The 18,657-nt window shown below is 43.6% G+C and overlaps 1 protein-coding gene across 2 annotated transcripts; it reads right to left on the reverse strand.

The window, feature by feature from the left end:
- Positions 1-1,818: 1,818 nt before the first annotated feature.
- Positions 1,819-18,512, reverse strand: LOC127622001 (cytochrome P450 2J2). 2 transcript variants are annotated; one of them, XM_052095854.1, is made up of 9 exons: positions 17,695-18,511; positions 17,325-17,487; positions 7,761-7,910; positions 4,024-4,184; positions 3,669-3,845; positions 3,363-3,504; positions 2,954-3,141; positions 2,604-2,745; positions 1,819-2,437 (listed from the first exon to the last, which is right to left on the reverse strand). In XM_052095854.1, exons 1-9 carry the CDS (start codon positions 17,905-17,907, stop codon positions 2,262-2,264), a joined length of 1,512 nt encoding a protein of 503 aa, XP_051951814.1. In that variant the 5' UTR covers positions 17,908-18,511; the 3' UTR covers positions 1,819-2,261. The 2 variants fall into 2 exon arrangements, with proteins under 2 accessions (XP_051951814.1, XP_051951815.1); XM_052095855.1 differs by lacking the exon at positions 7,761-7,910 and having other exon boundaries at positions 17,695-18,512.
- Between the last annotated feature and the right edge of the window lie 145 nt (positions 18,513-18,657).

Genomic DNA, 18,657 nt, shown 5'->3' on the forward strand with positions numbered 1-18,657 from the left:
AACTTTGCCTGAAATAACCACTCATTACAACTGAGGTATGCAGCAAGGCATTTGTGAAGCCACAACACGCACAACCTTGAGGCGGATGGGCTACAACAGAAGCAGACCCCACCGGGTACCACTCATCTCCACTACAAATAGGAAAAAGAGGCTACAATTTGCAAGAGCTCACCAAAATTGGACAGTTGAAGACTGGAAAAATGTTGCCTGGTCTGATGAGTCTCGATTTCTGTTGAGACATTCAGATGGTAGAGTCAGAATTTGGCGTAAACAGAATGAGAACATGGATCCATCATGCCTTGTTACCACTGTGCAGGCTGGTGCTGGTGGTGGTGGTGTAATGGTGTGGGGGATGTTTTCTTGGCACACTTTAGGCCCCTTAGTGCCAATTGGGCATCGTTTAAATGCCACGGCCTACCTGAGCATTGTTTCTGACCATGTCCATCCCTTTATGGCCACCATGTACCCATCCTCTGATGGCTACTTCCAGCAGGATAATGCACCATGTCACAAAGCTCGAATCATTTCAAATTGGTTTCTTGAACATGACAATCAGTTCACTGTACTAAAATGGCCCCCACAGTCACCAGATCTCAACCCAATAGAGCATCTTTGGGAAGTGGTGGAACGGGAGCTTCATGCCCTGGATGTGCATCCCACAAATCTCCATCAACTGCAAGATGCTATCCTATCAATATGGGCCAACATTTCTAAAGAATGCTTTCAGCACCTTGTTGAATCAATGCCACGTAGAATTAAGGCAGTTCTGAAGGCGAAAGGGGGTCAAACACAGTATTAGTATGGTGTTCCTAATAATCCTTTAGGTGAGTGTATATATACACATACATACAGGGTTGGGAGGGTTACTTTTTATATGTATTCCCCACTACGGATTACAGAATACACGCTGTAAAATGTAATTTGTAACATATTCCGTAAAATTACTCAAGGTCAGTAACACATTCTAAATAATTTGGATTATTTCTTCAGCACTGGTAGATTTTTTCAATTGTTTTGACTATAAAAACTCTGCCAGTACAGTAAGACAAAATACACATGTAAAAATACATTCTCTGAAAAACCTAAATATCTTATACAGTGTATAAGAACAAGAAACATCTCATGAATCTTGTTTTAAGGATTTTGAGTTATTTTTACAGGAAAACAATAACAACAATTATTATCAAAATTCACTAAATGTAATCAGCCACAACATTAAAACCACCTGCTTAATATTATTCCTCCAAAACAGCACCAACCCGCATCTCAGAACAGCATTCTGAGATGATATTCTTCTCACCACAATTGTACATACAGTAGCGGGTATCGGAGTTACCATATACTTTGTCAGTTCAAACCAGTCTGGCCATTCTCTGTTGACCTCTCTCATCAAAAAGGCATTTCCATCCACAGAACTCCCTCTCACTGGATGTTTTTTGTTTTTGGTACCATTCTGTGTAAACTGACTGTTGTGTGTGTAAATCCCAGAAGATCAGCAGTTACAGAAATACTCAAACCAGCCCACCTGGAACCAACAATCATCAAAGTGTTTATCTAATCAGCCAATCGTTTGGCAGCTGTGCATAAATTCATTAATATACAGGTCAGGAGCTTCAGTTAAAAGTTCACATCAACCATCAGAAAGGGGAAAAATGTGATCTCAGTGATTTACCTGAGACTGTGACATTATTGTTGGTGCCAGATGCTTGCCATTGACCCTTTAATTGCATTTAGGATTTCATTCAGAGTGTTAATTAGGCTACATTAAAACCCAAAAGTTATTACATTCAGATTCAAAAGTACCCTTTAATGACATTTAGGTCCGGAAATGTTTTAAGACTTTATTGAATTTACAATCAAAAGTCATTAGATTTAGACCCCTTAATTACATTTAGGGCATTTATTTAGAACCAAAAGTAATTACATTTAGGGCTTTTTTAGGAGCAAAATGTATTGAAGTTATTACATTTAGGGCCTTTTATGTGCAATATCCTGAGTATATGTGTTAAAGATTACATTTTCAATATACATCCCAACGTAAACTCTGCTCTGTAACGCGTATAGACTATTGATCAAATATTGACAACATGTGCAATGAAGACTCTCTAGAAGGAATTTCCATACAGTTGACTTAAATCTAGGATGTGTAATCCAGAGAGGCTAGCAGTTAGCAAGCTAGCTAGTTTTGTTTTTAAATATTTCTCATTTTTATTTTAACATGGCTCTAAAACGCTGTCGTACCTTGCCTCTTAATATGGCTATCAACGAGGAGTGAAACATGTTCTAAATGGCTTCGGGGAACGTGTCATTCCAAATGTAAAGTCCAGGCTTGTTTGAGTGCCCACTGGAGGAGAGAGAGAAAAGGATTGTAGAAGAGATGTGAAGAAAAGAAAGAGCTCCATATGGGCAAGCGATTCACCTGGACATGACCGCTTCCCTGTAAGGACGAAGGAAAGACAGATGTTGAGGTTTATATGTTGTACAGACAGTGACTTGCTAAATAAATAATCAATAGTTTATCTCATGATTTACCACATGTTTTATACTAATTATATGTTGTATGCATATAAAGAAAATGAAAAAAAAGGAAAAAGGAATTTTACCTGCTGAGAAAGGAATAAATTCTTCTGGTTTTTTAAACGCCCTTTGAGTGTTGAGAAAATGTTCTGGGTCAAATGAATGTGGTGACTTCCACTTGGTTTCATCAAACAGTACTGAGGTCAGGTTAGATATGATCTGTGTACCCTGAATATAGAATTGTATATTTATTTGAGAGCAGTGGAGTTAGTGGTTATATTGTCATTTGTCATTTAAAAAAACATTTATACTAAACTATTATCCATTCTATTAAATATTAGCTTGATTTCTTGTTGTAAACATTTTGACATTTGTGTGATTTGGTAAGAGTATAGCTTACATTCGTTTTGTCCATTCAGTTAATTTCCAATCTCACCTTTGGAATGAAATATCCTCCCAATATTGTGTCCTCATTGGTCATTCTTGGCACACTAAGGGGCACCACATTGCCCATTCTCTGGACCTCATGGATGACAGCATCAGTGTATGGCATGCTGGGTCTGTCATCAACATTGGGTCGGCGTGATCGTCCAACTACATTGTCTATTTCAGCCTGGACCTTCTCTGAATGGGTAAAAATGATACTCAATAGTAAAACAAATTATTTAAATCCTAATTACCTTTTGAGACTGTATGCATTTTATAACAAGCATGAACTTGAATTTTTTATTGAAATTGACTCGTTAAAATAGAAACAAGTTTACAGCTGCTAATGTGAAATAAAATGAAACAATTACATACATTACAAAAGAAACCATCACATTGATAATTTTGGAGCATATTACCTTGGATTTCTGGATATTTCATCATGTATACAAAGGCCCACCGAAGAGTGGTAGATGTGGTCTCGGTTCCTGCCACAAACAAATCAAGCACGGCATAATGCAGACCCTCTTCATGAAATCCTGCTTCCAGATCATCTTTCCTCTGTAAACCACACAGAGACAACCAACATAGGGAAGTAGTGTTGGTTAATGCAGCATCATAAATCATAAGTCTTATTGCCTGCATGTTTATTAAATACTGTATATTATGTTTTTAAACAAAAAAAGAATATGGTTACATTTTCTGTAAATTAATAAAAATAACACCTTCTGGATTTCAGTGAGATAGCAGTCTATAAAATCTCTGGGTGAGGAAGGGTCCCAGTCTGCATAATGCTTGTCTGCCTCTTCCTTAATAAAAGCACACATTTGCTGGAAGCAGGAAAACAGATCTTTATGGGGTCCTGGTAGGAGGTCCATTACACGAGGGCAAATGGAATAAAGCTGTAATGGACAAGTTGTGCACTTTAAAAAAATGTATGCACTTTTCAGTCAGCACATTTTGTTTGACCAACACCTGTAGGATTTCACAGTAGTAATGATAGAGTACCAAATCTCCAGCACAACATCACATCATAAACGATCATCAGAATTAATGCTGGGCCTCACAGCCAGTCAGTACCTGAATCCACACTGACCCTTGTAGTTTAAGGGCTTTAGACATCAGACTGAGCATGTTCAGAAACCTCTGGTCTTTGTACTCATACCTTCTGCCAAAAACCAATAAGCAGATGATGTTGGAGACAGCATTGTTTATCAAGAAATGAGCATCGATTGGCACCCCTGAAATATAAAATACAACATAAGGTGAGGCTGGTGTTTCAGTGTTAAAACCTTCTTAAGTAAACCTAAACTAGATTTTTTTGGGACATTTCGCAAAATGCAAAAAATTGTCACCACAATGCTAGGGTGTTATATTTGGTTACCAAGGCATTACTATGTAGTTTCTAAGGTTTTCTGAGGTTTTTTAGACCAATGCGTCTGTTATGGCATTGATAGATGGTTGCTAAATAGCACAACAGTCAGGTTAAAAACAGTCATTGAAAATGCCATTAATTTTTTCCATAGCTAAAAACAAATTATATTCTATAATTATAATCAACAACCTAAAATCAATAGTTTTATATATATCTATCGGTTTTTATCTGATTACATAATTCACAGTACTTCATGGGATTGTAGTTTGTGCCCTCATAAAAGATGGTAAGTAAACAGCCTTGTACCTCTGTTTTTTTATCTGATTTTCCAATACTTTATTTGCTTCAAACCAAAGTTTGTAATGTGATTCACCTCCGAGCAGGTTGGTTTGGTTCATGGTTTAGAACTTTTTTATGAAGTATTTTTTTGAAAAGTCAATGGGAAAAATGAATGGGAAAAATACTTCCGGACCCCAGATGGCTGAACAAGTGGATGGGCACAGTTGCTCTGTATTGGCCCTAGCCCACTGCCTAGTTACTACATTATTTTGGTTCCCATATTTGTCTTGGGCCTGGTTTAGAACAAACCCCAAATCCTAACTATGAGCAATAAATAACTATAGTGATGCCCAAAAATATCCTGGCTTTTCCAAGCTTTATAATGGGAGTGAATGGTACCTTAGATTTTGAAGCCCAAAAAAGCATCCATCCATAAAATAAGTAATCCATATGGCTCCAGGGGGTTAATAAAGGCCTTCTGAAGCTAAGCGTTTGTGTAAGAAAAATATCTATATTTATAACTTTATAAACTATAATCACTGGCATCCGGTAACAGCCGTCCGCGCGTTCACAAGAGAGTCGAGTTCCGGCGTTTGACGTGGACGTAGCGTAAGCTCCGGTGAGAAGTGATGAATGTAGAAGAGCAGAGGATGGAGCAAAACAAAACGTCGGTCACGAATTAGAGGAAAACAACAAGGATTTTTAAAGAAAATTGTCAGAGGATTTTGATATAAGAGAAGAGGAGATTGAGTTTTTTGCCCATCCCTATTTGTTTGAACTGGTCGGTACTAGGAACTCCGGGAGATGGAGTGGGCTGCAGCAGCGGCACAAACAAAAGAGTCTTGTAGACGGAGAGTACAGGAGACGTGGTGGTGCTCATGCAGGAAATGCGAGGTAATGCCAACAGAGGCTGAGAGTGTTAAAAACTGAATGGATGGACTGCCATGTGCTGCCATGAATGGACTATTGGTATGACTGGATAAACGCATGAATGCACCATTTTAAGACTAATACAAATCTACAGTATAGCTAAAACAACTCATTTCTTTTCACAGTTTTCCTTTGCTGTAAACAACACTCGTTTCCATGTTCATCACTTCTCACCAGAGCTTACGTTACGCCTACATCATATGCCAGAACTTGACTCCCTTGTGAACGTGCGGACGGCCGTTACCAGAAGACAGTGATTATGGTATATTAAGTTATAAATATGGATATTATTCTTACAAAAATGAATCAGAAGGCCTTCATTAACCCCCCCGCAGCCGTATGGATTACTTCTTGAATGGATGCGCTTTTTTTTGCTACAAAATCTAAGGTACCATTCACTCCCGTTATGAAGCTTGGAAGAGCCAGGATATTTTTTAATATATCTCAAATTGTGTTTGGCTGAAAGAAGAAAGTCATATACACCTAGGATGGCTCAAGGGTGAGTAAATTATGGGATAATTTACATTTTTGGGTGAACTAACCCTTTAAATAGTTCATACTGTCACGACTTGAGGTGTTCATGGTTCCATGTCATGTTTTGTGTTAATGTCTTTTATTTTGAAATCTACTTCCATGTCATGTTATTTCATTATCATGTGATCTTGTCATGTGTTTCCCATTTTCATGTGTCTTGTTCCTATTGGTTGATAGTCATTGTCTTGTTTACAGTTCTGTCTGTTCTATTGGCAACAGATAAAAAATAAAAACCTTGTCCATGTATTTAATCTCATGTTTCCTTTGTATCAGCGTCAGGTATTTTTTATGAATGTAACTTGTTGGTGTACAGCTTTCCATGTTTTGTTTCACAGTCAAGCCAAGTTATGTCAAGTTTAGTCTTGTCATGTCATTCATGTTTATGTTTGTTTTGTTCACGTTTGAAGTTGTGGTTTTTGGATCTCACTTTTGGTAATAAAACTGCACTTGGGTTCTACACTTCATCATCATCTTCCTCTGCATTGTAATTGCCAGCATATTTTACACATACAGTAGTGGACAAACATTTTGGCACCCTTTGTAAATAAGATGAAAGAAGATTTTGATCTTTAATTCAAAAATACACAAAAAGAGGGGAAATATCTAATTATTAAATACATATTTTTCTCCAAAACACGTTGGCCACAATTATTGGCACCCCTAGAAATTCTTATGAGTAAAATATATCTGAAGAATATTCCCAATCATATTTTAAATTTTTTAGTACACCTGGGAACATGACATTCAGACATGATGTTCAGCCATGACTTCCTGTTTCACAGGGGTATAAATATGAGGTAACACACAGGCCAAATTCATTTAATCATCAATCACAGTGGGTTAGACTAAAGAATATAGATCTGATGTGCGGCAAAAGGTTGTTGTTCTTCACAAAATGGGAAATGGCTATAAGTAAATAGCCAAAGCATTGAAAATGCTCATTTCCACCATCAGGGCAATAATTAACAAGTTCCAATCAACTGGAGATCTTAAGAATTGGCCTGGAGGAGGACACGTGTCTATATTGTCTCCACTCACTGTGAAGAGGATGGTTCAAGTTGTTTGAGAGGGTTTCAAGAAAAAAAAAGACTCTGCTCTCATCCAACAACTAACTCAAGTGTCTTAATTTGCTTTTAACTTCAAATGCAACAGTTCAGATTTTAAGTTCAGATGAAACAAAAAATAGATTTTTGGCAGCAAATACTAGAGATGGGTTTGGCATACAGAGAGAGAGAGAGAGAGAGGAAGTACCACCCAATGTCCACGGTTAAATGTGGTGCTGGATCTTGAATGTTGTGGGGCTGTTTTTTCTGCCAGAGGTCCTGGATATTGTGTTCTGATACATGGCATCATGGACTAAAATGGATAAAATAAATATGGCCTATGCGTTTTGGAGAAAAATATTTATTTGATAATCAGATATTTCCCCTGTTTCATTTGTTTTACTTTAATTAAAGGTTAGATTTATTTTTTTATTTTTTTAATGAAAGATCAAAAGGCTAAACAATGCAGATTGTTTTTCACAGCCTACTTTGCACATATTTACCAAGGGTGCCAATATTTTTGTCAACTACTTTATGTGTTAGGACAGCAGAAATATAATGCAAACTTTTGACTATAACAAAAGTGTGGTAAACCTAAAGAAATTCAGGTCGTTATACTTGATGGTGATATAATTGCTGCTGCTGATGTACTTTACCATTGGTATCCATGATGGTCTGGTGTAAGAATTTGTACTCTTCCATAATGCTGGATTCCAAGCTCCTCTTTCCCACACCAAAGTATTTAAAAGTTCTAAGAGTGAAACGCCTCTGTTGCTTCCAGCTGTAGCCATTATTGAAAGTTACACCTGTTGTCAGACATTAGCACACAATATGGAGGATGACTTTTTAGCTGGTTGATTAAAAAGCTGATGTAATTTTTTCTGTTAAAATTATTTCCAGCTTATTATGCAGGGACAACTATTAGTAAGCCATTCATAGATTCATTTTCACGAAAACTGTAAAAAGTGTTTGGCAATTATGAAAATTGCTCTGTTTGTTTTGAAAGACCCACTTAAACCCATCAATGTTACTCAACCAATGGCATGAGTTGGGAGCGGGACTATCTCTTTGTTTGACCAACAGCAGACTTTTTCAGAAAGCAGTTAGTTTTTTAAAATGTCTCTATGCACGGTCACTTCTGCGTTTTGCCTCAGGGGGCACACTTACTTCCGGCGCAGCGCCGAAAACTATTTCTTCATACGCTGATAAATGTTGTCGACTAAGGGAAAATTACTTTTCACACGCCTTATTTACACAAGTTTCTGCAGATGACATTGGACAATATCCATCGCACATTGAGACACGGAGCTTTTGCTCCATCCAGTAAAAAGAAGAACGTGTATTTTAAGATATTTCGATCACAATGAGGGTGAATATTCACCAGCAATAGACAAAAACGGGCTTAGCAAGGTCCCTGTTTCCGACTGTATATTACACATGTAATTATTTAGATTTATTTCGCTAGATAAGCTATAGCAATCTGTGATATTATAAGTTAATATAATATGACAATTGATGATACTCCAACTTCACAGCAAATGATGGAGTGAACGATAATATATTTCTTAACGAAGTGACTCTTACATTAACCATACAATTTGTTTAATAGTGGTCAATATTTGTTTATTGCATTGTACTTATGCAGTATATCAATTTTACTTTCAGTAGAATTCGCGTTAATAAAAATCGTGTCCCGTTTCTGAGAGATTTGTGCGTGCGCATGTCTCTGCCGAACTGAAGAGAGCACTAATGATGGACAAATGCTTATGAGAAGATAACTTTTTATTCCGTTTTCTTTTATTAGCAAAAAATGTACAATGACGCATTAATTTGACGCAATAAATATAGATTAAATGGTGTGTTAACGCTTTACAGTAAGGTTCCATTCTTGGAGGAACGTTGTCTCGTTTTGCTGTGTACTGTACTAATTGTATATGGTTGAAACGACAATAAAAACCACTTTGACCACTTGACCATTCGTTAATATGCATTAATGTATTGAGTAGCCTACCATGATCAAACAATTAACAATATATATTTTTTACAGTATTCATTTATGTCAATATTAGTCAACAAAAATATAATTGCTATTTGTTAGTTCACAGTGCATTAACTAATGATAACATATTTAACATATATAATGTTAACTAATTCTGATACAATATGATTTTTAAAATCTATTAGTATTTTGAAATTAACATCAACTAAGATTAGTAAATGCTGTAAGAGTATTGTTAATTCGTGTTAACGAATTTGAACAAATAACCTTATTGTAATGTGTTCCCAATTATGTTATTGGATCACTATTATTTATGAATATTGTGGCGTGATATTACAGATTAAATGAATAACAACAAATTAATCCTCATCTGTATTTTTATTTTTTTTTTACTCAGTAGTGCTCCTGACTTCAGGGAAAATATAATAATTTACAAAAACATCAGTACTATGTGTAGTGTTATCAGAGATGTGTCATCACCCTGCGGATTGCGCTAAAACGTATCGGTTACCTAACGTAACCTCGGTTCTCTCTAGATGAGGGAACGAGTATTGCGTAAGCTAGCTTACGCTACGGGAAAGATTCATCTTTTCTGAGATATTGAAGCCAAAAAATTATCCTTAATTTTTGTATCCATTGTCAACGCAGTGCGGCAGCTGCAGACCTTGAGCGGGCTAGCTAGCGAGCTCATAGGTTGCTCTGTGGCAACTGCTGCAGCCTATAGACGAGCTTGGGCGAACTCGCATCCAATGAGAGGCGTCCGCGCGCTCACTGCATCAAAGCCCGCCAAAATGGGCGTGACTAGAGTGCATATAAGCGTAGTTCGTAGGCTGGAACCCTGGTTTTCATTGACTGAAGCGAAAAGTCGCTCGTGGCGCGAGCACGGCCTGCTACGCAATACTCGTTCCCTCATCTAGAGAGAACCGAGGTTACGTTAGGTAACCGATACGTTCTCTTACGAGAGGTTCTCTTGTATTGGTAAGCTAGCTTATGCTACGGGAACCCATTGTCAACGCCGTGCGCGCCAAGCATCCACTGTATGAGCCCCAGGGAATTAAGGGGGGACCCGGGGGAGCCCTTATGAGTGGGGAAATAATATTTGGCCGGCACGAATGCGGGTCATTGATTGTGTAATACATAAGCACATAGTGGGAAGGGAACGACAGAGCGGCGGTGCCGGTCTGTGTGGAATGTGTCCCATCAGTGCAGCTCACCAGGGGAGCTGTAGCGTATTAAACCGCCAGTAGTTTTGCCTGCAGAGCGGGCACTTCCATATTGTAAAATCTGACAAAGGTGGAGGGGAAGTCCATCCCGCTGCCACACATATGTCGTGAATGGAAATCCCGCTGGACCATGCCCACGAGGATGCCATGCCTCTAGTGGAGTGAGCCCTAATGCCCAACGGGCATGGCAGGTCTTTTGACGCCGTATGCAGCAGCAATAGCGTCCACTATCCATCTAGATAGTGTCTGTTTCGAGGCGGCGAGACCTTTGGTGCGCCCTCGAACGAAACGAAAAGCTGCTCAGAGCGTCTGAAAGCGGCGGAGCGCGCAGTATACAATCTCAGTGCTCTGACCGGGCAAAGGAGATTGGCGTCGCGTTCGCTATCCGGTGCTGGCAGCGCCAATAGGGAAATGACCTGTGCTCTGAAAGGAGTACCGATCACCTTGGGAACATAGCCGTGTCTAGGCTTTAAAATGACCTTGGAGTCACTTGGTCCAAACTCAAGACACGCAGCGCTGACAGACAGCGCGTGAAGGTCTCCCACACGTTTGACTGATGACAGGGCAGTCAGAAAAGCGGTTTTGAGTGAAAGGTATTTCAAATCCACGGATTGAAGTGGTTCGAAAGGGGGCTTTCATAGTTTCGAGAACTATAGAAAGATCCCAGATAGGAACCGATGGGGGCGCGGGGGTTCATCCTTCTAGCTCCCCTGAGGAAGCGGATGACCAGCTCGTTTTACCCCATGACTGGCCGTGCAGGGGTTCAGCGAACGCCGCAACGGCCCCCACATACACTTTGAGCGTGGATGGGGATCTGCCCTTATCCAGCAGCTCTTGTAGAAATACGAGCAGCGACGACACCCCACATGTCCGCGGGTCCAGGTCTCTGTCGGTGCACCATTTTGAGAACACAGACCATTTTGACGCATAGAGTCTTCTCGTGGAAGGGGCTCTAGCGTGTATAATGGTGTTTATTACTCCTTCTGGCAGAGCGACGGGTAGTCGTTGATCACCCACGCATGCAGCCCCAGCGCTCTGGGTGGGGATGCCAGATTGTGCCGCGAGCTTGAGAGAGGAGATCTGCTCTCACTGGGATGGGCCACGGCGCTGTCAGTGACAGCTGCGTAAGCTCCGGGAACCATGTCTGATTCTCCCAACGCGGGGCTATGAGGAGCACCGAGTGACGCGTTTCCTGATCCTCTGCATTACCAGTGGCAATAGCGAGACGGGAGGGAAGGCGTAAAGCGGGCGTCTGGGCCAGTCCTGGGCCAGCGCGTCCTCGCTTCGAGAAAAATATTGGGCAGTGAGAGTTCTCTTTGGACGCAAAGAGGTCTATCTCTGCTCTGCCGAATAGGTGCCATAACGTCTGGACTGTTTGAGCGTGCAGGGACCATTCCCCTGGGGGAATATTGTCTCTGGACAGTCTGTCCGGGCCGTCGTTCAGGTGGCCTGGCACGTGCGTCGCCCTCAGCGAGCGCAGGTGGCACTGGGACCAACTCAGTATGCGTTTTGTCAGATGGAAGAGGTTCCTGGATCTGACACCGCCCTGACGGTTTAGGTAGGATACCACAGATCTGTTGTCCGAACGGACCAGGACGTGGTGACCCTGAATGACCGGGAGAAAGCGCATGAGCGCGTACTCGACCAGCGTACTCGACCGCTATCATTTCCAGACAATTTATGTGAAGGAGCTTTTCCTGAACTGACCATAGGCCGAAAACCGGAGAGCCCTCGCAGACCGCGCCCCAACCCGCGTTGGACGCGTCTGTCGAGATGACTTTTCGGTGAGATACAGCTCCCATTGTCACTCCCCGCTGATACCATTCGGCCACTGTCCAGGGCTGCAGAGCTGATATGCAGGTCTGAGTCACCTTGATGGGCTGGCGGCCTGTGGCCCAAGCCCGGCGAGACACGCGGGTGTTTAGCCAATGCTGAAGCGGGCGCATGTGCAGTAAACCCAGCTGAAGTACTGCTGCGGCTGAGGCCATGTAACCTAGCACTCTCTGGAATTTCTTCAGAGGCGTGAGGCTGTTCATCTGAAAAGATGTGGCTAGTCGCTGAACACGGCGTGCGCACTGTGTAGATAAGCGAGCCGTCATTGCCACGGAGTCTAGTTCTATTCCCAGGAAGGAAATGGTCTGACTGGGCTGTAGTGAGCTCTTGGTCCAATTGACTGCAAGACCCAAACTGTTCAGATGGCTGAGGAGAACTGCTCTGTGAGACAGAAGCTCCATATGTGACTGAGCCATAATCAGCCAGTCGTCCAAATAGTTCAGAATTCGCAAACCCTGACTCCGCAGGGGTGCGAGCGCCGCATCCATGCACTTCGTGAAAGTACGGGGTGCTAAGGACAGGCCGAACGGAAGGACGGTGTATTGATAAACCTGGCCGTCGAGGCGAATCTCAAGAATGGCCTGTGACGGGATTTATCTGAATCTGAAAGTATGCATCTTTCAGATCGAGAGAAATAAACCAGTCCCCTGGCGCATCATGCGCGAGGAGTTTCCTGATTGTAAGCATTTTGAACGGTCTTTTTGCAAGCACCTTGTTCAAAACCCTGAGATCTAATATGGGTCTGAGGCCGCCGTCTTTATTGGGAACAAGAAAATAACGGCTGTAAAGCCCCGACTCGCTCAGAGAGGGTGGCACTTTTTCTATGGCCCTTTTGCACAGAAGGCTTGCTATTTCTGAACGAAGCATGCACGCTGCTTCCGTGTTCACAGTGGTTTCGAGCCGCTCTGAAGCGAGGGGCGGCGATCGAACTGTAGCAAATAGCCCTGTTGTATTGTGCTTAACACCCACTTGGATATCCCTGGAATAGCTTCCCACGCTTTGAAGCGTAACGCTAGAGGGTGAATGGCCAATTCGCTCTGATTGTCGCACACAGAGCGTGAACAAAATGTGTGAGCGCGTTTAGTGTGTTCATGCATGATTGCTCGCAGACAGCATGAACAGGCTGTTTTGTGAGTGACTTCCGATTGGAATGAATGGGGAAAGAGTCACATCTGTTACGTGATGCGCAAGCATAGTCATGGGCACGGGACTTACACACAGAGGAATGGTTGCTGGCCGTGTAACAGAGCGGGCAGAGAATGGGCGCGCGCACGCATTTGTGGGCGCATTTATTGACTCTAGCGCTCGAGCGGTTCAGTAACCGCTTTATGTGAGCGTGCTCTGGTGGGGACACGAGACATGCAGTGCTTGTGTGCAGAAGTGAACACTGGATTGTGGGCACATTTTCTACACATAGGGCTGGTCGTGTGACAGAGCGGGCAGAGAATGGGCGCCGCGACGCATTTGTGGGCGCCTTCATTGACTCTGACGCTCGAGCGGTTCAGTAACCGCTTTATGAAAGCGTGCTCTGATAGGGGCACGGGATGTGTTATGCTTGTGTGTAGGGGCGAACACTGGGTTGTGGGCACTTTTTCTACACATAAGACATGTTTGCTCTTTACAAGATTTATTTGGTTCGCCGTGAAAACAGCGTTTGAGTGCAGGCAAGCGGGCAGTGTCACCGGCTTGTTGGCTGCTAAATTCACCACTGTAGTAGCCTGAGAGAAGGGGACTGACAGGGGGCAAAGCTCAGTCCCGGCCGCGGCGGGACTGAGCCGTCGTTTGTTCAACAAAGTTAGGAAGACTTCGGTTGCTCTGGTTTCAGCGTTACCTTAAATCGAGGCCCGCGGTGGGGCGGCGGTCTGCGGCGGCTGTCTGAGCGCGATCGAGGGCGGCCGCCCTGTCGACGCTGAGAAGTCTGAGTTTGTTGAACTGGGCGCTGTGAAGAGGCTCGTGCAGGAGGCTGATCACGTGAGCGGCCTGCAGAGGAGCTAGCGCGACGCAGCAGGAAGAGGTTCATGGCTTGGGTGGCTTTCTGGACTTCTGAGAAGCGGTCAACAATGCCACTCACCGCGGAGCCGAAGAGACCGGTCGGAGAGAGCGGTGCGTTGAGGAACGTGGAGCGCTCTGCTTCTCCCATGTCGGCTAGTGTTAGCCATAAGTGTCTCTCGGTCACAGTCAGCGAGGCCATGCACTTCCCTAGAGCTTGGGCTGCAGCTTTGGTAGCGCGAGGCGAGGTCTGTCGCGCCAGTAGATCAGTAACAGCCTCTGGGTGCCTGCCTTTCTCATCCCACTCCCGAAGAAGGTCTGCTTGTAGGATCTGTAAAACGGCCATTGAGTGCAGAGCAGATGCGGCTTGGCCGGCGGCGGAATAGGCGCGCCAACATAGGCGAAGTCGCTCTGCAGGCCTTAGACGGGAGCACAGGCTTGGAACGCCATCTCGGGAGGGCGGACAAAGGTGTGCTGCTACCGAGTCCTCGACCGGGGATGGAGGAGTAGCCTCTCTCAGTGGCGCCGTCCACCGACGCGAGAGAGGTGGAGACGTGGGAACGGGTCCTGGCTGAAAAAGGAGCGCTCCACGACTTTGCAAGCTCCGTATGTAATTCCGGCAGGAAGGGAGCGGCCCGGCCGCGGGTGTAGAGCGGCGATGGCTTTGAAGAAAGCAGCCGTCGAGTCTGTTGGGTGCCTGCTCAGGGGCGGTGACCACTCGAGCCCGAGGCGGTCGACGGCCTGTGTGAGGAGGCGTGTTAACTCCCTTCGACTCGGCGCGGGTCCTGCTGGATTCCTGGGCCGAGGAGGAGGCTTGGGAGCCTGTCCACTCCTCGCTGTCCGAAGCCATGATGGAACAGCGGCCCTTATCCTCCGCCTCGTCATCCGAGATGGCAGCAGTGCGGCCGCTCGGCGGCAACTGCGCGTCGCGGGGGTGCGGGGAGGGTGAAAGCGATGCTCGAGGGAGAGGCTCCGGCGAGGCAGTCGCTTCAACCACAGTTTCCGGCAGCCTTTGTGAGCGGCGCTTCTTCCTGCGCGGCTGAGGGTAAGGCGGCGCGGCGGTTTCTGCTTTGACCGCTTCGAGTCGAGCCCGCAGGGTCGACATCAGTAGCTCCTCGCAGAAATCGCATCCGCCCTCAGTGAGGGTGAGCTCTGCGTGCCCCAGTCCCAGGCAGAGAGCGCAGATGATGTGGCGGTCTCCTGTTCTGAGAAGGGCGCGACATGAGGCGCAAGTGGAGCGAGGCATCTTGAAAAAGACGCTCGTACTCTTTTGTGAATAGTTCGTGAGAACTAGCTTGCTGAATAAAAGGATACGTAGTCGGATGGCGTAGCTCGCAGGATGGCTGAAGGTGGCTGAGACGGCCGGCTTCTTCTAGCGCTGTCCACGCTTGCTAGATGCCCCTCGAACGGCGACGCGGCTTCCAGGTCAGCGATGCGGAGAGCTTCGCTGAAGAGATGAAAATCAGGGTTCCAGCCTACGAACTACGCTTATATGCATTCTAATCACGCCCATTTTGGCGGGCTTTGATGCAGTGAGCGCGCGGACGCCTCTCATTGGATGCGAGTTCGCCCAAGCTCGTCTATAGGCTGCAGCAGTTGCCACAGAGCAACCTATGAGCTCGCTAGCTAGCCCGCTCAAGGTCTGCAGCTGCCGCACTGCGTTGACAATGGATACAAAAATTAAGGATAATTTTTTGGCTTCAATATCTCAGAAAAGATGAATCTTTCGCGTAGCGTGAGCTAGCTTACGCAATACGAGAGAACCTCTCGTAAGAGAACCTCAGCTGAGTAGCGGAGCAACTGTCCCACATCGTCTTCTGGTGATTGTTTGTGCTCTCGAATCGCTTGTTGCTGTTTTTCTCACGTGTAAATCACTGCACAATCGCTGGATGTAACTCTGCACCAGAGGAAGCCTACCGTGCGTTCAGACCAGAGGCGTCGAGAGCGTAGATATTATATAGAGACTAGATGCCCGGCGCACTGCAAACGGCCGCCATCTTAAACCGGTCGTACTCCTAGTTTCGTTGCGCGGCAGCAGTTAAGATGCCAGAGCACTGTGGAGCATTTTCCTGTTCTAATCGGCGGACCATCGCAAATAGGGCCCGGGGGATTACTTTTCACAAGTAAGTTTTAACATTATCGTACTATTGGTTGTATTTTGTGAATAGAATATCACCAGATACTTTAGAAGGAGCAAGGATCTTTGATATTAAGTGTACTGAAATCGTAGCCAGCTAACGTTAGCTAGGTGTGTGAGTGAGTGTGTGTGTGTGTGTGTGTGAGAGAGAGTGAGAGTGTGTGTGAGAGAGAGAGAGAGAGTGTGTGTGAGAGAGAGAGTGTGTTCATGTTTGTGACTGTTCGTGTTTGTGTGTGTGTGTGAGAGAGAGAGAGTGTGTCACAAATCATTATAAATAGTTTCTTCAACTTATTAAAATATCTTACTTTACTGCAACTATCTGTTCCTGATTCTTTATCATATTTATAGTGTGTGATTTATAAAATACCTTATATCCTACATCACATATTTTGATCGTCTGGTCACTTTATATCTTATATCAGAATATTATATTACTGTTAAGCCTACTATGAATATTAAAATACGCCGAACCATGTGTCCTGTATCATAGCTACATGAATGACCTTTGCAGCAAAAAAACTCCGCGTGAAAATCAGTTCGGTATTCAGTGAGGTATGATTAATTAAATGCGCTGACAGTTCATTGCACCTGCCTTACAGATTACACTGAGTGGAGCGGGTGACCGGTCTAAGATGGCGGCGCCGCGGCTCGTCCGCGCCAGTAGGCAGAAGCGGTCGATAGGGCGTCTATCTATATGATGTCTATGGTCGAGCGCGTCAAATCGACCGGAAGTCATTCATTTTCTATGACAGCCAGCGTGGAGCTATTTTTTATTTATACTTTTACTAAATAAAATCAAGTTTGTGTGTGATAAATTACTTTATTTTAGAAAGAATATTAGTTTGCTATAACTCTTGACACTTTCGCGTTAGCTGGATACGACACCGGAGGATCGCTATCTGAAAAACTCAGGCTCCGTTCCTTGCATAGAGTCCATTCCACTTCATCTTAAAAAAAAATTAAATGGCAAAAGAACCCATGTGGATTTTTTTTTGTTTATCATTATGGTCATAAATATACAGTCATAATGAATGCATACCTTGGCACTTGCTTATTCTTTTGAACACATCATCAGTTGGACGGTCTATGAAAATGTTTGCTTGATCGACAAGAGCTTCCTTTACCATGCTGTAGGTATTCACAACAACAGTGTCTATACTTCCCAAACGCAAGCTGAATATGTTGCCATAGGTGTCTGACATCTGCAGGGAATGTGAGTTAATATGGAAATTGGTAAAGATGAGGAAATAAAATACATTTGAGGGAAAAAATAACGATTCTAACCATAGCCCCTTTCAAGCAAAGTTCAAACCCAAAAGATAAAAGACAACAACAACAAATGTATAATATATGCAGCTGTCAGCCTTAGAAATCATACTATATTTACGTCTTTAGTGACTGTGAATTACCTTAGCTAAGTGAATGTGAGGTTGTTTAGCATCCAGATTGAACACGTTCCCAATAAAGGGAAGAGGTGTAGGTCCAGGTGGGTAGTTTCTGGGTTTTCTGTTTCTTAGCTGGTTCGAGATCAGGAGACAGAGGACGACGAGAAGCAGCACTAAAGACACCGTGTTTGTCCACAGAACTGAGAGAAAAGACAGCAAACCATTGTTCAGGACCATTTTTACGCGTTTATCTGCTTAAACCTGATCGGTGAAACGCTTGAAGATGTTTACAGTGTTTCTTTCCTGGTTACTTTTCTCCGAGAGAAAAAAAAAATGATTTTGACCACATGACGTCCGTTGGAACAAGTTGCTTGATTCTCTCAAGTCACTATACACACATTTTTTCATGGAGATCTTAAGGCGGGTGCACACTGTACGATTTTGGCCACGATTCTGCCGTCTGAGACACATTTCGGGAATCCTAAAGGATTTCTCTCGTTGCAGGGCAAAATCGGCAAACTACAACGTTCAGTGTGTAGGGCTGGAACAATTAGTCAACGTTATCGACAGTAAAAAAAAAAAATGTCGCACATGCCTAAATCCGCCACTACCCCAAATGCCTGCAAATATATACTAGCACAGATCATTCCGATGGTTAGAAGGCATGATTAATCCTAATCCTATTTTGCCCAATAATACCTTTGTTGTATGCAGGCCGGGGTGAAAGGGAGTAGTGAGCGGTAGACTAGTAACCCCAAGTGTCCCAGACAACATTTGATTCTGCTGGAAAAAACAAGACTATTATTAAAGAAGGGGAAAACATTTACAAAGAGCCTAATACAATATGCTTAGACTCCACAGTATATGGAAATATTGCGGTGCAAGACTACGAGTATGAGTTACCAAATTACTGAACATATTGCAGTATCTTCAGAGCAAAATTGTCAGTTTGCAGAATGGCTTCATAGTTTTGTAACTGGTACTTGG

This window comes from Xyrauchen texanus, chromosome 28 (genome assembly GCF_025860055.1).
Source record: "Xyrauchen texanus isolate HMW12.3.18 chromosome 28, RBS_HiC_50CHRs, whole genome shotgun sequence".
Classification (NCBI taxonomy): Eukaryota; Metazoa; Chordata; class Actinopteri; order Cypriniformes; family Catostomidae; genus Xyrauchen; species Xyrauchen texanus.